Genomic DNA, 22,646 nt, shown 5'->3' with positions numbered 1-22,646 from the left:
CGCAGACACCAGGCACCGCCATCTTGAATTCAAGATGGCGGTGCACCAGGGCCTTCAGAGCGCTGGTCTGAGTCAGATCTAAGGATACCGGTAATTGCCATAGGCAAACAAATCCGCTCCCCCCCCCACAAACATATATATATATATATATATATATATATATATATATATATATATATATATATGTGTGTATGTGTGTGGTGTGTGTGTGTGTGTGTGAATAACTTGATCACGAAATATATAAAACGTGATGTTATGTATAAATAAAGGTAATGCCACGGAGGAAAAGTGAAAAGACGAGAAATGGCAAGATCTTTCGGTCTACACGACCCTTTACTTTATATATATATATATATATATATATAAATATATATATATATATATATATATAGAGAGAGAGAGAGAGAGAGAGAGAGAGAGAGAGAGAGAGAGAGAGAGAGAGAATAAACCGTAGATGTACCCCTGTTTTATTCGGCAAAACTCCCCAAGGGCTACAAAGCTCTAGCTTGATGGAATACTACTATATATTTGAAAGTTGAAGTGGGATGAAATATTAAGAGACGGAAAGAAGTATTATTGATGAGGTTCAGTTTTTCCAATGCTTAGGTTCTCTCGAGCTGGGATTTACTAAAAGACTGACAAAGCAAATCTAGCAATGAACAGAATATGCAAGATTTTGAAATCAATTAGACTGAACTTTTGTTAAATAGAATCATACTATCAAGAAATCAGATTCAAAATATGTAATCTGTACAATTCACCATGCTAATATGATGTAAAACCATTATTGTAATAATATTTATATTAAGGTCATAGTAAGAAAATTGTTCCCTCACAAATAAAATTGTGGATAGACCACACTTTACATTACTCTTACTAATACTTAACTTTCTGAACTATTCCCTACCTTGGTTAGCTAGCTAACTGCCATCCCTTTTCCTTCATCCATCTTACCCATAAGCCAAAATAATAAAAAATAATAATAATAAACTGACAACATTCTTATGCAGTATTGCTAGGCAGACGTGAATCTCGTATGATGATGAATCTATAAACAAAAATGATTTGGTCGATTTGAGAATGAAGCTTTAATGAGAATATGAAGAATCAGATGGCAGCACTCAATTAGCAGAAATGATACCATGAGCGAAGTTACGGTTGAGAGGATGAACCGTTTCAGCAGCCATCCTGAAAACTAGTGAGAACAAGCCTTAACTATAAGCATGAGACAGACTGACAGAGACTCTCGGTGTAAATAATATAAACATGCAAGTTTTAAACACAAGCCATTGTGGTTGCCGGAAATAAAATCACAGGAAAAAAAGTAAGAGAAAAATTAGTCTCCATTTTGTCTAGGAAAAAAAAAAAAAAAGTCACATTAATTTATGGCGGCCGGTAATAAAGTCACAGGGTAAAGTCACAATATTTCGTGGGGGTTATTATCTACAGTCTTTTGTTCATGTTTTTACGGTAAACACCAGCGGGGTGGATGCATGGATACTTAAGAGTTAAAACTATTGGGAAATACTATCTAGGAGAGATTAATTTGAATTTTTTTCCCTGATACTTTTTATAAAATCTAGATTCGCCATTGTTGCCTCTCTGCAATAGTTTTATACATAATATATACTTAATGGTATATAGATCGTTCAGATACTGAAGGCAGCGCAAGGATCACGATTCAAACGCGGTTATTAAAGAAACGTGTGAAATTATGGACACAATTCCAGACAAACCAACGGCAATATGCCCAACAGACTTACCCACAACAAAAGCCGTCACGCAGGCGCCTGTTCTTCTTCTTTATCTCAGTTGGAAATCTGGCTTCTTTTACCGGAGCCAATGAATAGTACTCCCCCGTATCAACTCCCAGCGTCGAGCGTCCTGTTGGTCGTCGAACTTCCCACCACTCAACTACCGAAACATTTTTCTTCTTCTTGGATTCGCGTCCCTAGAAGGCGTTGTATATCGAGGTATTGATGGCCGATATCGGTAGGATGTAAATATAGAAAAATAGGCAGATAAACACCAGTGGATATAGATAACTTGATGAATGATTGATTGCAGAAAAACGGCTCGTGACTCATGCAGCGGTATTTTTTGTTATTTGCTGAATAATTCACGGAAAAATAGATTAGCAAATACCGGTGATCGATGGAGAAGGATCTGGAAGAAACGAATGAGTCTACAAATCACTGGATTTTTTTTTCTGGACCCTCGTTGGTTTACTAAGTGGTTCTAAATCTTTTTTAATTGATGGCACCCTAAACTGATGTAACCATTACCGGGGCACCCCTTCTTCACCCTCCCACCATATCGCATGAATTAACTTATTTGATGAATATAATTACTATATTATCCATAATCAAATCAAATTCAGCACCACCGTACATGCAGAAATAGATAGTATATACAAAGAGCAAATTAGAAGATTTGAAGTAAAGAGTTATGAATGCAGACTAAATTTAAAAAAAATGGTAATCACCTTTAAGCAAAGAAAAAAAAAACCACCTAATTTAGTGAGATGTGTGTGCTTGATGTGACTGACAGATCCGTTTCAAATTGGGTTGAATGGTGGACAAACATACTCTCATTTCCTCTTCAAGAGTTTTCAGCCTTTCCCTTTTGTTAGTTTTAATGTTTGCTAGAGCAGAAAACCCCAACTCACATAGGTAAGAAGTAGAGAACTGGATTAACATTACCAGAACTTTTTGGCAACATGAGGATACTTAGTCTTAATCTGAACCCAGAATTCGTCAAGAGTAAGCTGCATGTGCAATAACTTTAGACCACGATCATTGCGCATTTCCACTAACTGCTCTTCTTCCATGAGGGTAAGCTGAGATTGGGTTGATACAGATGCAACAAATGGGTTTCTTATCCAGTCATTGTTTTCAGTACATATATCTGGGAAATAATGCTGAAGTTCTTTTTCCAGTACTGCAAGATGCTCAGAAATAATGGATATTATCTCACCACTGTTTGCTGCTACTGCAACTTGTGAGAACATGTCCAAATTGTCCTGTTTTACTTTGCCACCCCACAGTTGCAGTTTTTCTTTCAGAGTTTTAATTTTATCAGTGGAAGATAAAATATTTTCTGATTTTCTTTGCATGCTGGCATTTACCTTGTTTAAAAGTTCAAAGATGTCAGTTAAATAAGAAAATTTTGCACACAAAGTGTCATCTGCCAGTAAATCACAGAATTCCTCTTGTTGTTCAAGAGTGAAAAAGTAAACATTTCTTCCTTCAGCTCGCATACTCGTGACAATACTTTCCCTCTGGACAGCCATCTTACTTCCGTATGTAGAAGAAGATTCAAATGTTCTGCTTCAAGCTCTTCACATAGCTTAGCAAACAGACGAGACTTCAGCTGTCGACTTTTTATAATGTTCACCATTTTGACAACTTTTTCCAGTACAGGTTTTAAATCATTGCTGACTGTTTTTGCAACCAGCGCTTCACGATGAAGAAAGCAATGTGCTGTTATCACACTGCTGTTTTCTTTCTTCACTAATGACACAAATCCTTTAATTGAGCCAATCATGGCAGGTGCCCCATCTGTACAAATCCCCACACACGACTGCCAGGACAAACCAACAGATTTTAAGTACTCACTTAATGTAGAGAAAATATCATTGCCTGTTGTAGTTTCCTTAAGTTCTTTACAACAAAAGAAACTGGTTCACTATTTTAACATCATGAATGTACCGACCGAATACCAGTAATTGAGCCATACCTCCAATGTCTGTGGACTCATCTACCTGAAGTGCAAACATTTCACTTTCCTTCACAGAGGTAAACAGTTTCCTCTATGTCTGCTGACATATCATGAATCCGTCTGCTAATGGTACTATCCGAAACGGGAATTTTCCTCACTTCTTTTTCTGCTTCACTTCCAAACATTGTATTTACTAGGCACTACATCCAGGGAGAATCACAGTCTCTGCTATTGTATGAGGTTTCATGCTTTTAACAACTAACTCTGCTACTAAGTAAGTGGCCTCTTGTGCTTTATCAGAAACTTTGACTTTCTTGGAAAGCATCACACTGTTGTTTTTGCTCACTTAAAAGTCCTTCAAAGTAAGACCGAGGCTTGTTAGCAAGATGATTATGTTTTAGAGTTAAATGCCTCTTTAATTTGCTGGGTACCATTGCTTCATTAGCTAATTTATCACCACAAATAACGTACAATGGCATAGGAGTAACTTCATCACCACACCAGAAGAATCCGAAACTTAAATAATTATTCGAGTAGGAGCGATTTTTCTTGCCTTTTTTTGAAGTTCATTTACTTGTTGGAATGGCCAAATCCTTTTGACTCACACATCCACTTTCGTCCCTTTCTTCCTCACCACTAACTTCCTGTCTTCGCTTCTTAATGACAAACTTATCCATTGTACGGTATTTTAGAAGCACGATAGTGTTCGGTATAACTGTAATATAACCCCAGAAACAGCAAAGAACTTATGGCTTGACGTATTATGCCTCATTGACTCGGGAGTGGAAAACTGGGGTTATACAAAGCACACGAGAACCGACCACGTATCGGACGGGCAACGAGTATAAACAAAGAAAATGTGAGTATGAATAGACGACTGTTAAACTTTATTATTATTATTATTATTAGTAGTAGTAGTAGTAGTAGTAGTAGTAGCAGTAGTAGTAGTAGTAGTAGTAGTAGTATTAGTTGTATTGTATTTGTACAAGTATAGAAAAGGAAATATCAACCTCTATTTGAGAAAAATGTTTGAGCATGTAACTTTCTACCTACACTGATAATTATATGAAGTCTTTTGCAAACTTTTTTTTTTTTCAAATGTTCATTAAGACGATTTAGCCAAGACAAAACTCATGACAATTTTCCGGCACCCCAGGGTGCCACGGCACCCAGTTTGATAATCATCAACTTTAGATATTTTATTTGGGAATTTAAAGATAAATTTGGACATCTCAAAAAATGGCTAAAATTATGATACGTACCGTGTACACAGAAGATTACTAGATTAAAATTCAGATATATATATATTCTATATATATATATAAAATATTATTATATATCTATATTATTATATAATTATTATATATAATTATATTATATACACAAACTTCCGTCTCTGAGATAAGGTAAACAGTGCTGACTCAAAATACCCTTTCTCTCTCTCTCTCTCTCTTTTTAACCCAGAGATGATAGCACACTGGCCTCACAGCCCAGTAGAAACGTGTTCTCTTCCGGAGAGAGAGAGAGTCATGAGTGATCAGCGCTATGTAAAAAACACAACAAGAACGAGACGGCCTCGACGAGATAGTTCTCCTTAGCCCCACCAAAGTGATGTCATAAAAACATACTCTTTCGAGTCTCTTATCGTATTCATTAAACACTTTTTCCTCCTCTTCTTCTATCTCTCTTTATCACTGATTATTATCAATGAGAGAGAAATAGAGCTGTTTGGGAGAGACTGATAAGAAGCAATCTTCCGCTTCGAGGAAGGACTTCTTATCTGCAACAAAGTCGATTCCCAAGATAGTCATTTCCTCGAACTGATTACAATTAAACAAGTAATATATATATATATATATATATATATATATATATATATATATATATATATATATATATATATATATATATATAGGCAGTCGTAGTTAGAATAAAATGGTAGAAATACAAAGATGAATCATATTTACGGTTGGAAGCAGTGTATACAGACAGCTCCAAGGAAGCTAGCAATACCAGCAGGCAAGCCACAAGCATGCAAAAAGGAAAAAAAAAAAGTGCCAGGCTCGTTTTCTCTCAACGTTTACGTAAGTATGTTTTATGAGTATTAGAGCACCTACTTACTGTGATTTTAAGAGGAATGCGGTGACCAAATAACCACATAGATGCGTCGATTTTTTTTAATCAACATAAAAACTTTTTGCGCTTTCAAAGATATTCATGAAGCCTCGTTGTGAGGAAGAATCGTAACCATATTCCAGATTTTTGTTATGGTATTGGTAACGTTTTCTTCGACCTGCCCTAGGCTGGTTGACAAGAACATCACACGTATGCGAGTCGAGATAGCATTAGTTCACCAGATTCGCCCGGTTTTCAATGATACTTTTAAAACCTTATAGCTCATCTAATTTTATCATGACAATTCATGCTCTCACAAACCTGTTATAAAATAGACCAGAGGAATATCAAACGTTCGAGTGTCATGCAATGGGTAATAATGAGCTCGATTAGTCAATAGAATAAGAAAAAAAATATTTCAAAGATTCCCATTCGAAGAACAACGAATTGTGGCTGATAACGAAGATAAAGGACCACTTCACATCTCATTGCAATCAGTCAGTGCGGCTTGGGGTTTTGCTATACACGGCTTTCGTAAGGGAGAGAGAAGAAGACTTGCATTTAAATCTTCTAAATCGGAAGGATCACATCTCCGTCCAATGCCTAACGACGATTCTGAGCAGGTAATGGTTCTCTCGCAGTGTAATTTGAAAACATTCATCAGTCGTGTCAAGGAGTAATGAGTCTCAGTGATCTGAATGTGAAGGATTATCGTCTGTCGTGATGTGCATAATGACTTCTCAGTTACCTCTTATATGCATGATTCTCATCTGTTATGTGCGAAATGATTCTCAGTTTAACTATGATAAGTTTAACGGTTCTCATTTATCTCATTGTTCAAAATTACCATCCGTCGGAGTGTGTATTATCCGTGATCTATGAGATTAATGATTCTCAAATCGCAATCAGAATTCTAATATTGCAAAATAAGGAAGGTTCTCAGTCATAGTCATCTCGAATTTGCTCCTTTTTGGACATTTCTAGACGCGTAGGTCTATCTAGAATACAAAATGCCCTTGAAAGAGAGATTAAAAATTGGAATAGGGTAAAGTTGAAGAAGTTGGATAGTTAGGAAGAAAGATAGAGAAGTAGGCAGTTGAGAAATAAGGAAGCAGAAGAGCATGAGGGCGAAGAGCAAGGCACACTGTAGGTGATAACCACCCTCCCACACATTGTAAGATATGTAGAAAAAAAAAAAGTTCAGGTATTCTTAATCTCTTGTCCTACTTTATATGGTCAGATCTCCTTCATGTTCGTATAAAGGTTCCCATATCATCAGATAAATAGGGCATTCATCCAATTTGTAACATATTTATGTATGTGTGTATGAATGTGCATATACATGAATATGAATACGTATGTGATTATGACTAAGTACTTACACACTACTCATATCAATGAATGGATTATGCATTGTAACCAGTTACAAACAAAATGCATATGGTTATTCACTGATAAAAATGTATTCATTTTACTTAATAGATTATTTAAAGACAGTGACTTCTTTTTATTACTGTCTGTTGACCTGCACATTTATTTAATTTCCTTTAATATATCACTTACTAATAGATCATTTTGGGTTCTGTACAGTCGAGTTGCTGTTGGACAGCCATTGACGCGGTTTTTTGCTGTCTCTGTTGTCCACTCTGTAAGTATTGTTGTATAATCACTTTTTAATGCTCTCTCTCTCTCTCTCTCTCTCATACAGAACGCAGCAAGATTAGGACTCGGAATAAACAGGCGTTTTGGCATAATTTTTATTGATTTATTTAAATCAATCAAATTTATTTACAAACATGGCAATTTTCATTTACACGATAATTTTTTTCCAGTTATATTGTTATATACATACCTAATAATTCGAGTTTATCTCGAGTTTAAAGGACTTCTTTCATAAATCCATCTGTTACAATTGATTTTGGTTTGTCTCCATAAATGGATTTTAGGAGCCATTTGCAATAATTTGGGCATAATTTGACAGATGCGTGACAATACAGAAATCGCCTTATACATCTCATATTCGCTCTTACCTTTACCCTCTTGCAAACGCTTTCATACTCTCAATTATCGGCAATCACCAGCTATTTCACACTGCATTCACGACCCATCTTATCTCAGAACTATTTCCTTTCTCTGGCTTTGCACATCTCACCTCAGTGGAGACATTACATGTCACTGCTTCATACTTCGGTTTTGTACTAAACCAGTCACGGTACCTTGTACGAACTTGAACTCATGATTTCATTGCTATCAGGAAATCCTTTTATTCAGTTCTGCAACTTTTGTGCCCCCCATCCTTAGTACTACCATTGTTATCATTTCAGTCATAACCAGAACGTCTACCTAAGTCATATTTTCCTTCAGTTTTATAATGACCAAATACATCTTCATCGACTATTCTTCCCGCCATTAAATCTATCTGCTGTAAACTAATCCCAAATTTAACAGTCTTTCGTCAGAATTTCCCCTTTCCCGAACAATTTGTATTTCGCTGTGTTTGTTATTTTTTTTTTTTTTTTTTTTTTTTTTTTGTGGGGGGAATAGCTCATTTTTATCATTAAAGCCACTTTCCAAAAACATTTCCACAACACGCTCTTCATTCTCATCTTCTCTGGGAGCTCCGTATCGGCTTGCAATGTCATCTCTCTCTCTCTCTCTCTTACCTACCTTCGATTTGCATCACCTAGTACCACAATGCTTACATGTCTTCCAACCCCCATGCAACGCAGACACTCAGTTTCAGTCATATAATTTTTGTCCTAACACTTTTTCGCTTACTGCACTACTTTGATGCTGTTATTGTTGTTGTTCTTGCTGTTGTTGTTCTTGTTGGGGTGGTAGGAAAGCCCTGTGGGAAAGCCTAAAAAGGCCTGAAAAATGTTTCGCTTTGAGTTCAGGATGTAGGAATTTTTGGATGGAATATTTATGATTTCTTAAATAGAATGAAAATCTAGAAAACAGATCATTTCCACGTTAAACACTATACAGAAAAATGATTTCTTATAAAATATAGCGTATTTATTTTAGAATTCTTACCGCAGTACCAAAACATCAAGCTCTTCTCCTTAAATAAGTCAGCCATCAATATTTCTTTTTTTTCTTTTGTACCACATCCACACACATTCAGCACCCGAGGATTGGTGTTTAATTTTTCCTGACGAGAGTGAGGGAGAGAGAGGGTAAAGTCTTTAGTCAAAATATATGCAGTATATGAATCCAGATCACTCTTTTTGTTAGCGCTAACAACTTTATTTTCATTCACCCACCTCTTAAGACTTGCTCTACCAATGCTGTGAATATTGCTGTGGTTTGGAAGACGACGATCTAGGTACTACATACCGTGGCACATTCCTGAACTCGAAGCCAAGAAGCCCCACCATAAAAATTCATGCATTCGACGAGGACATCGAATTGCCTGGACCTAGTACAAGCATTATTAACGTGGACCCTAACAAAGGGAGGTGGACCTCAAAAGTGCACCCATTCGACAAGGACAAAGATTTGCTTGGACCTAGTACTAGCAGGATTAACGTGGACTCTAACAAAGAGAGGTGGACCTCAAAAGTGTACCCATTCGACGAGGACATCGAATTGCCTGGACCTAGTACTAACATTATTAACGTTGACTCTAACAAAGGAAAGTGGACCTCAAAAGTGTACCCATTCGACAAGGACAAAGATTTGCTTGGACCTAGTACTAGCATTATTAACGTGGACTCAAACAAAGGAAGGTGGACCTCAAAAGTGTACCCATTCGACGAGGACAACGAATTGCCTAGACCTAGTACAAGCAAAAACTTGGACTCCAACAAAGGAAGGGGTACCCCCCCAACAGGGCGCCCATTCGACGGGGACAACAAACCCTGGACACCTAGACCTAGTGCGTCCACAAACAAGTCATCCACAAGTTTACAGGAGCTCCGAGTTGATACGTTAGAGACGGCCTTCGGCAGCGCTCTGCCATCGGGATATTCCGGCGCGCTCACCGGCAGCGATTTGTCCGACCTGGCGCCTTCCGCTCCACCCATCGACAGCGCGTTCTTCATCTACGAAGAGACGGACGTGAGGACAAATAGCGTTTAATGATACGTTTCCGGTGAGGTCCGACGCTGAAGCGCCATTGTTGGCGACGGCAAAGCGATGGGCAGTGTTGACTTTTTTATCAAAACCAACGAGCCATTACTAGAATATCGTATATCGCAGCAAAATAAAGGTATTTTCTAATGATTTATTGTTCTCATTTCCCTCCAGAAACTTTCGTAAATACCTCGATTTGCTGGTTTTTTCACTGGCTTTACTTTTTTCTTTACTTCTCCTTACGACTATAGTGTGGATAAATATTCTCTTGATTCTTTTAACTTGATCTTTTATCTGTATATTTTTGTCAGGACTCATATATTTATATATATATATATAGATATCTATATATATATATATATATATATATATATATATATATATATAGTTATCTCTATGCTAATCCTTGTCGAAATAATGATAGTGATAGTGATGAAGTACAATGTTCTTACAGTCGTAATATATTTGGACGACAAAATTACCACAAATACTACCACTACTACTACTGCTAATAATAATAACTGGTCAACTTTTTAAAGACAAGAATAGCATTAAGGATAATACTTGTTTAAAGGCACATTGACTATACCTTTCCATGAAATAAGAAAAATACATACGGTGGTACTATTTCACAAGATACTTCAAAAAGTCGTCAGCGTAACTAAAGCCTTAATTCTTCAGCTAATATAGCAATATAGCCTCTGCTTTGCACTATTTATCCCGATGACCTCCTCTAAGATAACACTTGGCCCAGTAAAAAAAAAAAAAAAAAAGGCCAATGCTAATCAGGGAAAATACCATTGTTATCAGAGCTTATAAAAAACCCGAGACCTTATCAGATAAGTAAAGGTTGGACGGTGAGGGTCGATTAGTCTTTACCAAAGCAGTCATTTTTCAAAAGAGTACTTGTGATGGTCAAGATCAGGAGGAATACCTGTTTCCACTGAATACCTTCTCTCTTCTGAACACCTGGATAAAAAAGAAAAGAAAATCGGGTGTCCGATAAATACTTGCGATGAGTGGACAAGATGAAGTTCGGGTAAGGCTGGTGTGAGAGTCAGCTATGGTGAAGATGGTAATGTCTCAGTTCCCTAATTATTACTTGCCCTTTTCTTTGATTCTGGCTTAGGACATTCGTTTACAATTATACTCTTATTTACTCTTCTCTTTTGAAGACATTGAATTGTTGTAGGCTTGTTTCATATGAATGATACGAGATATGAATGATACGCAAAGCTCGTTTACATTTCAATTATTACAAATTTTCCATAATGGTAACAGTAGTACTATCACTGCAAGGTGCATCTGATGAATTACAACAATGACAATTGATTTACATGATACTGCATTTTTATGAGAATGATGATATTACCTACAATCAGTGACAAAACATTATTATTATAACACATTTATAATAATAATGATAGTAATAATTTAAGGCTAACACCAAATGTCTTACTAACACGCGGGCAATTGGAACCTATTATGATATAGAAGACTTGATGGGATGTCAAGTAATACACACAAATATAATATATATATATATAGATATAATATATATAGATATATATATATAGTATATATATATATATATATATATATATCATATATATATATATATATATATATATATATATAATTACACAAGTTGTCCATCTCAACAGCTTCTACTTTTATCATTCATTTGCTTCAGCATTCACACTTGACTCCTACAAAGGAAAGTTGGCTCAACAATTCCCCTATATATGCCAAAATTGGTTCTCATGGTTGATTCAAGTGTTCTCTCAATTTTTTACACATATTCTGCTATATTACTTACTTCGCCTAATCTGTGATAGCTCTTCTCTCCTACAATAATCTGTTATATTTATTCTCATATTCCCATTTGAATTAAGTGATAGTACCACCTTTCATATCGATTTTCATTGCTCCATCTTCCAAGTTTCGTTTATCCTCATAACTTTACTCTTGCTCAGATTTACTCTCAACTTTCTCCTCTTGCTAAAACTTTTAAATTCTTTCAGTAGTTTCTGGAACTTCTGTTTACCATCCTAATAAGTATTGTACTGTGCCAGCTACAAACTTAAGCTATACGTTTTCCAAACTCATTCATTAATACTAACTGTTGTACTATCGGCAAGAAAAGTTAAGATACAGTTTTCATTAGCTTTCGTTCATCGAATTTCCCATTTGTTTTTACTGAAAAGACATAATCTCTAAATTTATTCTAGAATATGAAAATACATTGCAAATTATATCATATAAGTTAAAACTGCAAAACAAAACCTTTCAGATACTTAAAAACACGATATATGTCCGAAGTAATTAGAATTTCTCAGATGGATTCGTTCATAGAGATATGGTAGATAGAATGTGAATTTCTGATTGTAGTACTATGTATCACGACGACAATATTCACTCGTTTTCCTTCATGAACGGGAATATTATTGCATCATCGTAAGTGGTGAATGTAATTGTTTTAGTTTCTACAAATCTATGTTTGTATTCCAAAGCGTTTAAAGTTAGCTGACGTCAATGCCAGTCAATGTTGCGACGGCTAAGGTAGGTTGAGCAAATCTAGTTGCATCCGCAAGAGGGTTTTCTATGATGTGAGGAGGAGCCCTAGAACTTCGAGAGGGAAAGGGCAAGTCACTGGATACTGGCTTAAGTAACGGATTTCATACTTTGATTACTTTGACGATGACATGGATCAAATGCTAGTTGCTGTTTACAAAGCTATTGTCTTTAAAAATAAATCTTTATCAAGGTTAAAGTAGCATGTCAGGTCAAAGATTTTCTGGTTATGCCCCCCTGGCTATGCTCCCATTACAAAGCAGTTCGTAGTTAGCCTACATGACTGCATTACTTTGCCGCGAGGCTGAAAGATCTCCCAACACATCAGCATTTTTTGCACGATATAAAACTTTAATTGTCTGTGCAAGACAAATTGAGTTGTTTGTGGTAATAAATATTTGTACTTAACACGGCTTTTTTTCGTGAATGATTTATGGATGAAAACCGATTTTCAAAAGTACAGACTATATCGAGAGAGCATGAATGACAGCAGCCTGTGTTTGAAATTTTCCATCTTTTTACAATCTTTGAATGTTATGGCAACTGTCGAATGAAATCAAGATTAGGGTATGAATTTTTTAGCGAATTAACTTGAATATTATGATCCTTTAAATTTTACCTAGCACTGCGCAACACGATCTTGGCAGCAATATCACCCTGTTTCCCAGCTGTCTGTGCACCGACTCACTGCTCTTTCTTTTGTCTTTCCCCATCACAAGTCCGTCACCAATACTATAATTCTCTCTCTCTCTCTCTCTCTCTCCACTGCTAAAACATGCTTTAAAATATATATCGCCACTCAATCTCCCAAAGAAAATTTCATGAAATTAAATCGTTATAAATAGGCCTATGCTTTGACGTAAGCAGATTTTGCTCTGTCTCTCTCTCTCTCTCTCTCTCTCTCTCTCTCTCTCTCTCTCTCTCTTCACTTTTAAAACACATTTGAAAAAATATTATCGCCCAATCTCTTAAATGTAAATATAATAAATTAAGTATCTCTATAGATAGGCCTATGCTCGCGTTCTCTCTGTCTTTCCCAAGTTTCTTTCCCCATCACCACATCTCTCTCTCTCTCTCTCTCTCTCTCTCTCTCTCTCTCTCTCTCTCTCTCCACGCTTTTGAAACACATTTGAAAAAAATATTATCACTCAATCTCTCAAAGTAAATATAATGAATTAAGTATCTCTATCGATAGGCTTATGCTTGCTCTCTCTCTCTCTCTCTCTCTCTCTCTCTCTCTCTCTCTCTCTCTCTCCATTATATTTAATTCTTTATTGTATTGTTCCTCACGATTTCCACAAGTACTGCCCAAATTTTAAAACATTTTCTCTAATTTTTTAAGATTCGTCTTCAATTACGCATGAATTTTACGTCAATTTAGTGTAAAACATTACATATAAGTAAGGTTTCACAGTAGGTTTTAAAAAATGATGATCAATATTCTAATCTGAACTGATGTTATTAAACCAACATTAACGAATAATATTGAGCCTGTTTCTACATTCAAGTATAAATGATTATAGGACCTCTACAGAATCTTTATGGTGTAAAGTTAATTGAAATCTAGAAAGTAACAAATGCTATGATTTTGAAGCTCCGCCCCCTTTCTAGAGTTGCCAGGTGTGGCATTACTGAGCAATGTGTCCGAATTGTAAGAAAACTGTATCTTCACTATTCTTGTCAACTGTACACCTGTATTTTTATCATTCATCCGTTTTCTTATATCACTCCATCCTTAGACTTCATATCCTTGTTGTTGTCCTTGTGCCAGCATTATGAGCTCTTGGTATCCATCAGTTAATCAAATGGAAAGTGAGCTCTGGTTCATAACTGTAAAGAAATAAAAAAGGTTTTACTGATGGAGAAATCATATGCTAGCAAGGGCCATATTTACAACTGGTATCCAGCTTATCTGTGTGCAGTACGAGGTTTATTGCAGGATCAAGGTATTTACGTACTGTCTAAGCATCTTAACTTGTCCAGCTAAATGAGTTTCTGCTGACAGCAAATCGCCCGATAGGCTGACAGGCTGTTATTTATTCTCCAGGAATCAAAGGATTTCTACTTGATTCTTTCTGGGGATATCACCAAGGTACGCAAAGTGATAATCAATATAACTCAAACTTCCTTGTACATTCCAGTCCTACTTTTTGTCTCTCTTCACGGGATTTTACCCAGGGGAATTTGGTCCTATGGGGATTTCTGTTCCGTGAGGTTGCGTCCTACATACCATCTTTCGTAAAAGGCCTAAGCTGTTTTTGTTCCTTTTTTTTCCAACAGCAAGAAAAGGGTACCAAGGACAATTAACATGTGCAGTGGCCTTTTTTTTTTCCTAAAATCTTTAACACCTACGACCCAACTGAATAGAAATTGGAGACATAAATTGATAAAGCATATGATATCAAGATACCTACAGTCTCACTTGCTTGTAAATCATAAACACGTTATGTCGAAGAATACATTATTAGGAATACATATTTGAATAAGTGTTTTTCCATGGGAATGTGTTGTTGATCCAACACATGATTAGGCCCAAGTATAAAACCAAAAAATAACCCAAAAACTAAAAACTCTTCATTCTAGCTGTTGATAACAAGGCTTCTCGGGGATTACTGTTATCACGTATTTTTACCAAAAGCAGAAATTCACATGTTATGGAAATCCCATTTCCAGAGAACTTCAAACAGAATTTTTTCCTTCTAGACTCACGCTTCATGATCTCCATCTTATGGCTACAACGACATAACCTTATAATTACAGCAAGTTCTCCCTGCATTTCAGAGCAACGAAGATGATCGTAACCAATTCTTTGTTTCAGAGACAACGCTCAACGTACTTGTTTTTCTTTGGGTCTCTGCTGTTCTTGATGGCCGTCGTCTTTGCTCTGATTGGCCAGTGGATAGTCACTGCTTTCTGCGGTATGCACATCGACAAGCACTTGTTTATGCGTTTCGCTTTCAAAAATGCTGCTCTTTGTGTGTGTGTGTGCGAGTGTTTTTGTTTCCTTTGCGAGTTTGCAGATTATTGGTTTAATCAATTGTTGTCACTGTCGATCGATAAGTATGGGCATATGCATGTATATAGATAGAAAATTCAAGTATGTTGAGCTATAAGAAATGACTATATTTATTGATTCTGTACGTAGATTACATATACTTTTTTATGTATTGTATTGTAAAATGTATTTCTTAAAAAAAAGAGAAAAAAAATACGAATTAAATGACGAACGACTGTTCGTTTCACATTGCTACTTTGCATCATTAATTCTTTGTTTTCTTGTACTTGTCTTTATTTCTCATTGTTTATTATTCATTCACTGCTTTTTAAATTAATTTCCCTTCATTTTTTAAATTTATTTTGCTTTCTTCACATTTTTATGTCTTTCAATTGATGTTTTAATCCACAATTGTTTTTGCTTTAATTAGATCAAATTTATTTTGTATTGCATAAAAACGTCTTTTAGTATTTAATTTACCAAACTCAGGTACTTATATAACATATACTATATATATTATATATATATATATATATATATATATATATATATATATATATATATATATATATATATATATAAAATGTAATTTTGGAAATTTGCTAGATAGTGACTCCCAGTAAAGTTCAGGGGTCAATACTATATAGACCTAATACTTCTTAGGCCTCATTATCTTTATGATATCTAGTCTTTTGTTTACATAGTACATACCGCGTCAAAACCCTTGGGTTCACTACCTAAGAAAGATCCATCATTTTTCCCATCCTACAGGAATCTTCGCCATTCTGTCTTTCATCGGCGCCAAGAGATTCGCATCCCCACCCAGAAGGCCAAGAAACCCACCAACATACCACGACATGCCGGGACCCAACCCTGTCCTGGTCATCAGAACAACTCCGAATGGGAGTAACACCTACGTCTACAGTAACAACTCTTTCAACGTCTTCCCCCAAGAGCTAAGTGCAGGAGGGCTTAGAGCACCGAGGCCGGCAGACGCCCCTCCGTCTTATTCCTCGATGGATCCTTCGTACGGGGTTTTCGCGGGGAGCGTCAGCTCGCCAGAACAGGCAGAAGAAGACGTTGGGTCGTCGTCAACTGCGCCTGCGCCGGAGGGAGCCCTCGCATTCAAATCTTCCAATGACGGGCTGCCAAGCTACGAGGACGCTATTGCCACCAGAAGCGAGTCAGCAGCAGGGTTTTCCACCCCGTGAAGCTGCTGTCATCTCCGCGCCCTTTCTCTCGTTCTCCTGTAAACTCTTATCGCTCAAAAGGACCGATGCCACCTGCTTGCCTAAAGTTAGTGATGATTTACTAAAACTTCTTAGTTTGGCCGTCTATCTACTGTGATTTGTGAATACAATCATTGTGTACTATTACTTACTGAAGAAGTGTATTCTGATATTATATATATATATATATATATATATATATATATATATATATATATATATATATATATATATATATATATATATATATATATATATATATAAAATTCTTTATGATCATCGACTATATTAAAACTAAATCGACTTCTCAGGTGCCTGAAATAAAATGAGAGGCAATGTGTAGTCACCTGTTCCTGAATACAGTTCAACGGGAAATTTGAAGACTATATAGTCATCAAAATGATCAAGAAGATATTTATAGGCAGTCAGGCTAACTATGCTTCCAATCCTTATATAATTCCTTCAGGCCAAATGTTTACATTTGCAAAGGATATTTAAGCAATATCCAAAAGGTAGATCAAGCGCCTCAGTGGCGTGGTTGGTATGGTGTTGGCATCCCACCTCGGTGGTCGCGGGTTCGATTCTCGGCCATTCCACTGAGGAGTGAGAGATGTGTGTTTCTGGTGACAGAAGTTCACTCTCGACGTGGTTCGGAAGTCACGTAAAGCCGTTGGTCCCGTTGCTGAATCTCCACTGGTTCCATGCAACGTAAAAACACCATACAAACAAACAAAAGCTAGATCACCTGAATGATTCTGTAGATTTTTTGTTTTTGAATTATGGGGTGTTCTGTGAGCAAGAGCCCGAGGCTGGCATAAGGTCAGCTAAATCTTAGAACTTGCTTGTATTGATCACTTCTTATGAAGCTGGTAAATATGGCCGAATTTGAAACCTCAAGGTTTCACCTAATGGTGGAAACCACAAGGTTCATTAGATGAAGTTGAAAAAGGCGTGATTCGACCTCCAGCTTACTTGGCATGTGTGCAAGATTTTCCCCTCGCGCATAAGTTGTAAGCATTATATTCCTAGCTTTTAATGTAAATTAAAACGTGCTAAAGTCTACGGTTAAATAGAGCCTTGTTTCACCAATGAAAATTGAATTAAAGATGGTATCTTTTATTTTATTAGAAATTATATTTTTTCTGTACTGTTTAAGACGCACATTATCTATTTTTCACATTTTATTCTAAAAAATAAGTCATAAATATCCTATCCTAAAATTCCTGTATTTTTAACTCAACGCGAAACACCTTTTTCAGATCCTTTTAGGCTCTTCCATAGACCTTTCCTAACCACCAGCCCCCCCCCCCCCCCCTCCAACAACAAAGTAGTTTGTAGGCTTGCTCCCCGAGTAAGTGAAAATCTGTTTAGTCTGTATATAAGAATATATATGCTTACATATGTATATATGTGCGCATGTGTAATTTATGCCGTGCATTGTAATTCATCGTATAATGTGTAAAATATTGTATGAAAATACATATAGAATTTATAAAAGAAATTTTTTTCAATCAAAATCTGCAAATCATGAAAAAGTCAAAGCTTTAAGTAGAGCAAATGTATATAAAAGAAAAAAATTCAATAAAACTAAACCCTAACACCACTTTTCCTTTTGAGACCAATTAGGCCAAAGAACACTTAAAACTAACGCCTTTGTGTAGCCTAGTCCCGAAAAAAAAATGTGGGTGTTATACTTGATAAAAATGAGGTTTAATGACGTATCGCATCTAATGGGGTGCACTGCAGGGATTACTTAAGGTTCTTTGTAACGTGCCTTTGGCCTCTAGCTGCAACCCCTTTAATTCATTTTACTGTACCTCCCTTCATATTCTCTTTCTTCCGTCTTACATTCCACCTTCTCAGAATGGATTCATAGTGCAACTGCGAGGTTTTCCTCCCGTTGCACCTTTCAAACCTTTAACTCTCAATTGACGTGTCAGCGCTGATGGCCTCATAGGTCCCAGTGCTTGGGCTTTGGCCTAAAGTCTATATTCAATTCAATTCAACAAGTCGAGCAAAACTGATGAAGGAAGATAAATTAATCTCTCATATTAACAATTTATAGACGCTACTTGTTAATTCTATTAGTACTACTACTAATGAATAAAAGGACATAAGCGAGTGTTTTGAATAGGCCTAGATTGAAATCATTGTTTTCTTATATAATCCATCAACTTCCTTTATTTATCTGATCACGGCGCGATAGACTATGTATAAGTCTATGTAGAAAGTGACTCAGAAAGATATTCGTGATAAGGTGTAACTCGGGAGCGGTTTAATCTTTCAAATAAGTCATGAATGACCGTTGTCGCTGGCCTTCCTCAGAGGAGGAGCGAAGCATCGTTGTGCATTGCTCAGTATTTACTTTGGAATCGTTTATACCTTGGAAGCCTTGGAAAGCAAATTCTTACGTCGTTTACTGCAAATGAAAGAGAGTTACAATTAAATTCCGCACCCGATGTCATTACAGCTGGCATCCCCTTTTTAACAAGACTGCCGGCAGATGCAGCTCTATGCTGGTGATCAGAAAAAAAAATCACCACTGATCACATCTGTGAAATCATCCATCAGAAGCTTCTTGTATGTTTCGTGTGACTGACTATAATTGTGCATCGTAACATGTAAAGGAAAGTCCAGGCTTGGTGTTATGTAGGATTTAGAACATTTGTTACAAAACTGTGCGTCCATTTACGTTAAGTGGCAAGCCGTATACCAGGACATATCTCTTCGAGAATTTGGCTAAATTCTTATTTACTGGATATTGGCGAGGAAAGGGAGTATTTTACATACAAGTGAGAAAGACGTGTTTATCATCAACGCCATTTTTCATCCATATATTTTGAAAGTATTCGGGGTTTTTCACCTTTTTACTGTTTTTCAAGTCTTTGTTATACAAACACTTCAATTTTAGGCCTACCCTCTGAAAGCACATTCTACATGGTATCTCAGCCGATATCATTTTGCCCTACACACCAAAACAGTGCCTATCAAGCTTCAAACATGCCGAAATCTGTAAGTATTGCTTCATCTTAGTTTTACACATCACCTAATGAATGTTAAAGTATATACTTATTACTGAGAGCTATTAAGCCCACTGATAGGCCTCGACATCACTACTATGAAATCAGACTACTACTGTATATCGTCATAATAGGGAACCTTTGATTATTTACTAAAATCATTATTTAACATCCGCTGCTATAATCCTACAAGGCCATTAACTTGCAAAGAAAGTTTCCTTATTCATGAAACGGGTGAAAGTATTAAGACTGGCTTCATTCTTCTCTTCTCTTCCATTCTTCGCCTCATTTGATGCAATCGTCGCCCGTCGACCCTTCTGAGTCATCTTCGCTCTATGGGAGATTCTAATAATAATATTATTATTACTGTTGCTCCATCAGGCATTAGCAACTGGATGGCATGCGCCGCTTAGGCCGATAATGTAAACAAACTATCTTTGTTGCCGCCCCACCTCTGTCCGCCAGCACCGCATATCTCTCGGGAAACTCTCTTCCCAGTCGTTAAATTTTGCCATGATATAGTTCACACTTTACGGAATAATTATGATAATAATAGTTGCGTATTTTGTCCGTGTTCAACAACGATAGTTTGTGAAAACCGATTTCTTTCATGATTAGGCCAGAATAATAAGGTCTTCTTTCCCACAGTTATCCCAACATTAAAGGGTCAGTTGCCTGGTGCGCCTTCTCCAATGCCTTCATTACAACATCACGCATAGTTTAGTTTATTGTTTTGGCAAAGGGGTTTTCACGCCCTTGCTGTCATTAACCACTGTTATTGGCGGTTGGTCTAGCCTTTTACTGAAAAGCAACACGGCAAGGCAGCAGTTTCCACTGTTATTGGCTGTGGGTCTATCTTTTACTGAAAAACAAGACTGCACGGCTGCAGTTTCCACAGTTATTGGAGGTGAGTTTAGCCTTTTACTAAAAAGTAAGACTGCACGGCTGCAGTTTCCAATGTTATTGGCAGTGTGCCTAGCCTTTTACTGAAAAGTAAGACTGCAAGGCAGCAGTTTCCACAGTTATTGACGGTGGGCCTATCCCTTTACTGAAAAGTAAGACTGCAAGGCAGCAGTTTCCACAGTTATTGACGGTGGGCCTATCCCTTTACTGAAAAGTAGACTGCAAGGGCAGCAGTTTCACATATTGGCGGTGGGCAGCCCTTATAAATAAAACGCAGAGGCAGCTACAAAGTAATTTCGTGGGCCATCCCTTTACTGAAAAGTAAGACTGCAAGGCAGCAGCTTCCACAGTTATTGGCGGTGGGGCTCTAGCCTTTCACTGAAAAGTAAAACTGCAAGGCAGCAGTTTCCACAAATATTGGCTGTGGGGCTCTAGCCTTTCACTGAAAAGTAAGACTGCAAGGCACCAGTTTCCACAGTTATCGGGGGTGGGCCTATCCCTTTACTGAAAAGTAAGACTGCAAGGCAGCAGTTTCCATAGTTATCGGCTTTGGGGCTCTAGCCTTTCACTGAAAAGTAAGACTGCAAGGCAGCAGTTTCCACAATTATTGACAGTGGGTCTATCCCTTTACTGAAAAGTAAGACTGCAAAGCAGCAGCTGTCCTTTTAGTAGCCTTTTATGACACGCAGACCTATAGGGTGGAAGTATTCTTGCATCCCTGCCATAGGGTCATGACCAGATTAACAGTGCACACAGGCATAAATGCTGGTACAATTTTATTCTGGACACCGCAGTTGAATACAGAAATCAATTTTATCCTGGAGAAAGATATAAAATCTGAAGATTAGTCCTCTCGCACTTGCTTTGAAGAGCATTACACCTAAGTAGCTCTGAGTATATTGATGATGAAGTAGAATAATTAGGGATACATATCCGTAGGGCTCTTAAAAGAATTGATTACGTATATGTAGGCCTTAAGCAATTGATGATGTATAGATATCATTAGGAATGCTGACAAGAAATTGTAATGTCCTAATTCTGCATTAGACAATACATGAAGAGCGATAGAAAACTTTTTAGGCTAACAGCGGAGAAACTTAAAACACACAAACACACACGCAAAACCTGCTTGTACTGCAACGGTAACAATTGCAAAGCTATTTCCATCTTCAGAACTCTGGAGTTAAGGAAACTTATAAATAATTTTTTGGGCAGTACTAATGGATGTGTATAAAAAAAAATATCATTTGTAAACAGCATTGGACATCGTAGAAAATGTATAAGCTATTCCCTACAGATCAGTTAGTGAAAATAATATTATTCTATCAAATGGACAGTGCAAAAATAAGATAGTTTATTCCCAAATACACAGGAAAGAAACATTTAACATTATCGAGTCCAATTTATTCAAATAAAGCATTTTACAATATGAATATGAGCCAAGGCATTTGCAAAGTACGCTTGGAGGAGTATAAGCTAGCAACATCATTAAAAAAAAAAAAGTTTTAAAAAAATCCTGTTTTCACCACGTCTTATGGGGATGAAATTGCAAGCACCATGACTTCTTTGCACAGGTTTCGACCCAGCATTGTCGTCTAACAACCATGTGCCCTATCAGTGCTTAGGCCAACAGAAAAAACAATGGTATTCCGGCTCGGCTGATGCCCCTCCTGCGACAACTCTAACCGCTGGACCACATGGGCCCAAGGGCGGGCTCCTGACACTCTTATCAACATGATCAAATAAAATGGGGATGTTCACCCTATCAGTGAACACTGTACCTGTAATCTGATTACAGGATTAACGTTACAGTTGCCACAACAATGTCTGGTAAACAGTTCGTCGTTTAGTTGATTTGGTTAGACGGATAATTTAAATGGCGCTAATAATTTCGCTTGATCGTTTTTTTTTTTTTTTTTTTTTGCACGAGAGTTAGCGCTGCATGTCACACAATTATATGAAGAGAGATAGTACTCATTTGAAAACGCTATGGAATATATATATATATATATA

At 36.9% G+C, this 22,646-nt stretch overlaps 2 protein-coding genes across 9 annotated transcripts in view; one reads left to right on the top strand and one right to left on the bottom strand.

Moving 5' to 3' along the window:
* Nucleotides 1-4,487, bottom strand: part of LOC135212014 (glycine receptor subunit alpha-2-like) — a 29,976-nt gene extending 25,489 nt beyond the window's left edge. For 3 of the 4 annotated variants that reach the window (XM_064245300.1, XM_064245301.1, XM_064245298.1), the window contains exons 1-2: nucleotides 2,486-4,487; nucleotides 1,764-1,951 (exon numbers count right to left, since the gene is read on the bottom strand). The gene's annotated coding sequence lies outside the window, so the exon portion shown is untranslated. Of the gene's footprint in view, nucleotides 1-1,763; nucleotides 2,458-2,485 lie in introns of those variants that run through there. The other variant, XM_064245299.1, reaches the window with a different exon arrangement.
* Nucleotides 4,488-6,304: 1,817 nt separating this feature from the next.
* LOC135212013 (uncharacterized) lies at nucleotides 6,305-16,877 on the top strand. 5 transcript variants are annotated; one of them, XR_010313809.1, is made up of 5 exons: nucleotides 6,305-6,458; nucleotides 7,426-7,483; nucleotides 9,110-10,048; nucleotides 15,305-15,404; nucleotides 16,253-16,877. XR_010313809.1 is itself a non-coding variant. In XM_064245296.1 (3 exons), the coding sequence occupies exons 1-3, from the start codon at nucleotides 6,435-6,437 to the stop codon at nucleotides 16,690-16,692; spliced, it is 564 nt and encodes a 187-aa protein (XP_064101366.1). In that variant the 5' UTR covers nucleotides 6,318-6,434; the 3' UTR covers nucleotides 16,693-16,877. The 5 variants fall into 5 exon arrangements, 3 of the variants coding, with proteins under 3 accessions (XP_064101366.1, XP_064101367.1, XP_064101365.1); XR_010313810.1 differs by lacking the exon at nucleotides 15,305-15,404; XM_064245296.1 differs by lacking the exons at nucleotides 7,426-7,483; nucleotides 9,110-10,048 and having other exon boundaries at nucleotides 6,318-6,458.
* The last annotated feature ends 5,769 nt before the right edge of the window (nucleotides 16,878-22,646 follow it).

Source organism: Macrobrachium nipponense, chromosome 40 (assembly GCF_015104395.2).
Source record: "Macrobrachium nipponense isolate FS-2020 chromosome 40, ASM1510439v2, whole genome shotgun sequence".
NCBI classification, from domain to species: Eukaryota; Metazoa; Arthropoda; class Malacostraca; order Decapoda; family Palaemonidae; genus Macrobrachium; species Macrobrachium nipponense.
This window is presented reverse-complemented; position numbering and strand designations above follow the sequence as displayed.

Bases quoted from the DNA above. Each gene is read 5' to 3' on its own strand.
- LOC135212013 (XM_064245296.1), top strand. From the start codon at position 6,435: ATGCCTAACGACGATTCTGAGCAG. The intron at 6,459-15,304 runs GTAATGGTTCTC...TCTTTGTTTCAG, and splicing joins CTAACGACGATTCTGAGCAG to AGACAACGCTCAACGTACTT. The intron at 15,405-16,252 runs GTATGCACATCG...CCCATCCTACAG, and splicing joins GATAGTCACTGCTTTCTGCG to GAATCTTCGCCATTCTGTCT.